General features: G+C 49.5%; 1 protein-coding gene across 1 annotated transcript in view; it reads left to right on the top strand.

Moving 5' to 3' along the window:
• Positions 1 to 935, top strand: part of NCSTN (nicastrin) — a 15748-nt gene extending 14813 nt beyond the window's left edge. The window contains exons 5-6 of the mRNA XM_017731153.1: positions 27 to 184; positions 301 to 935. Coding sequence (XP_017586642.1) covers positions 27 to 177 — 151 coding nt within the window. The 3' untranslated portion in view covers positions 178 to 184; positions 301 to 935. The remainder of the gene's footprint in view (positions 1 to 26; positions 185 to 300) is intronic.
• The last annotated feature ends 2019 nt before the right edge of the window (positions 936 to 2954 follow it).

A 2954-nucleotide genomic window follows, 5' to 3' on the forward strand; every position in this document is an offset into this window, starting at 1 on the left:
CCTGAAAACGCCGGGACCCGCCCGGCTCCCGCCGGGAATTCCGCCCGGAGCTCCCGAGCCCTGGGAATGCCGGAGGCGTTCGCGGGAAATGGCGTCCTGGGGGGGGAGGAAATTCCCGGAATTCCGGATGGATCCGGAGCCCTGAGGGGGAAATTCCCGGAATTCCTGGTTCCCTAAGGGGGAAATTCCCGGAATTCCCAGTTGGATCCAGTGCCCTGAGTGGGAAATTCCTGGAATTCCTGGTTCTCTAAGGGGGAAATTCCCGGAATTCCCAGTTGAATCCAGCACCCTGAGGGGGAAATTCCCGGAATTCCCAGTTGGATCCAGTGCCCTGAGTGGGAAATTCCCGGAATTCCTGGTTCTCTAAGGGGGAAATTCCCGGAATTCCCAGTTGAATCCAGCACCCTGAGGGGGAAATTCCCGGAATTCCCAGTTGGATCCGGCGCCCTGAGTGGGAAATTCCCGGAATTCCTGCCTGGATTCGATGCCTCGAGTGAGAAATTCCCAGAATTTCTGTTTCTCTGAGTGGCAAATTCCCAAAATTCCCGCTTGGAGTCGATGCCCTGAGTGGGAAATTCCCGGAATTCCGGGTTGGTTCCGCTGCCCTGAGTGGGAAATTCCCAAAATTCCTGGTTCCCTGAGTGGGAAATTCCCGGAATTCCGGGTTGGATCCGGCGCCCTGAGTGGGAAATTCCCGAAGTTTTCCCGGAATTCCGGGTTGGATCCATCCCTTCTCCCGAGCCTGGGAGGCTCCCGGGCCGAAGCTGTTCCCAAAATCCGGATCAAGGAAGGATAAAGGGGGGGATTTTTTGGGAATTGTGAGGAATCCCAGGGCAGCCTGGGAATGTCCCGGAGGATCCCTGGGAATGCCCAGATCCCCTTTTTCCCTGGCATTTGTAAATATTATCAATAAATCCATGGAATTCCCAACTTTCCGCCTTTCTTTGGGATTGGTTTTTTTTCCTGGTTTTTCTTCACTGGAGCCAAAAAAAAAAAAAAAAAAGGGAAAAAAGGTTGGGAATTTGGGAATTTGGGAGGTTTGGGCTGGGGAAAAACTGGGATTTGGGGTTGGGATTGGGATGGATGAAAGAGGCGGGATTTGGATCCCGGATAATCCATGGAAAAGGAGGAGCTGGGAAAGGGCTGGGAATTCCAAGGGGAGCTGATGGGGGCTCATCCCAGAAAAAATCCGGGAATTTCCTCCTCCCTGCAATCCTTTGGAATGTCCTCGGAGCCTCCCCCGGGAAGCCAATCCCGGTTTTTTTCTTTTCCCTGGATCCCGGAGCCGTCCCCAGCTGTTCCCATCCCAAATTCCCGAGGGATCCTGGCGGGAATTGGAGCGTGGAAAAGGCGCCTGGAAAAGGGAAACGGGAGCTGATCCCGGGGTTTTCCAGGTGGGAAAAGCTCCGATGGGAGCCTGGGATTGATCCCGGCCTCGGGAACCTCGGGAGCGGCTTCCAAGGATTCCTTGGGAATCTCCAGGGATGGAGACTCCGAACTTCCCCCGGAGCCCCAAATCCGCATCCCAGGGATCCCGGGGGGAGGGAAAACTGGGGAAAAAACGAGAGAAAATGGGAAAAAATGGGGGGAAATGGGGAAAAAACTGGAGAGAAAATGGGGAAAAAACTGGAGAAAAAATGGGGGAAAATGGGGGGAAAATGGGGGAAAAGAGGGAAAAACTGGGACAAAAACTGGAGAGAAGATGGGGGGAAAAGAGGGAAAATGGGAAAAAAATGGGGGGGAAATGGGGAGAATGGGACAAAAACTGGAGAAAAAATGGGAAAACTGGAGAGAAAGTGGAGAAAAAAATGGGGGGAAAATGGGGGAAAAGAGGGAAAAATGGAAAAAACTGGAGAAAAAATGGGGAAATGGGGAAAAATGGGGGGAAAGAGGGAAAAACTGGGACAAAAACTGGAGAGAAAATGGGAAAAGAGGGGGGAAGAGGGAAAGTGGGGAAAAAATGGGGAGAATGGGACAAAAACTGGAGAAAAAATGGGAAAAAATGGGGAAAAAACTGGAGAAAAAATGGGGGGAAAGGGGCGGAAAATGGGGGAAAAGAGGGAAAAAATGGGACAAAAACTGGAGAGAAAATGGGGGGAAAAGAGGGAAAATGGGAAAAAAATGGGGGAAAAACGGGGAGAATGGGACAAAAACGAGAAAAAATGGGAAAAAAACTGGAGAGAAAGTGGAGAAAAAATGGGGGGGAAATGGGGGAAAAGAGGGAAAAATGGAAAAAACTGGAGAAAAAATGGGGAAATGGGGAAAAATGGGGGGAAAGAGGGAAAAACTGGGACAAAAACTGGAGAGAAAATGGGAAAAGAGGGGGGAAGAGGGAAAGTGGGGAAAAAATGGGGAGAATGGGACAAAAACTGGAGAAAAAATGGGAAAAAATGGGGAAAAAACTGGAGAAAAAATGGGGGGAAAGGGGCGGAAAATGGGGGAAAAGAGGGAAAAAATGGGACAAAAACTGGAGAGAAAATGGGGGGAAAAGAGGGAAAATGGGAAAAAAATGGGGGAAAAACGGGGAGAATGGGACAAAAACGAGAAAAAATGGGAAAAAAACTGGAGAGAAAGTGGAGAAAAAATGGGGGGGAAATGGGGGAAAAGAGGGAAAAATGGAAAAAACTGGAGAAAAAATGGGGAAATGGGGAAAAATGGGGGGAAAGAGGGAAAAACTGGGACAAAAACTGGAGAGAAAATGGGAAAAGAGGGGGGAAGAGGGAAAGTGGGGAAAAAATGGGGAGAATGGGACAAAAACTGGAGAAAAAATGGGAAAAAATGGGGAAAAAACTGGAGAAAAAATGGGGGGAAAGGGGCGGAAAATGGGGGAAAAGAGGGAAAAAATGGGACAAAAACTGGAGAGAAAATGGGGGGAAAAGAGGGAAAATGGGAAAAAAATGGGGGAAAAACGGGGAGAATGGGACAAAAACGAGAAAAAATGGGAAAAAAACTGG

Source organism: Corvus brachyrhynchos, unplaced genomic scaffold (genome assembly GCF_000691975.1).
Source record: "Corvus brachyrhynchos isolate BGI_N302 unplaced genomic scaffold, ASM69197v1 scaffold303, whole genome shotgun sequence".
In the NCBI taxonomy this organism is placed as follows: Eukaryota; Metazoa; Chordata; class Aves; order Passeriformes; family Corvidae; genus Corvus; species Corvus brachyrhynchos.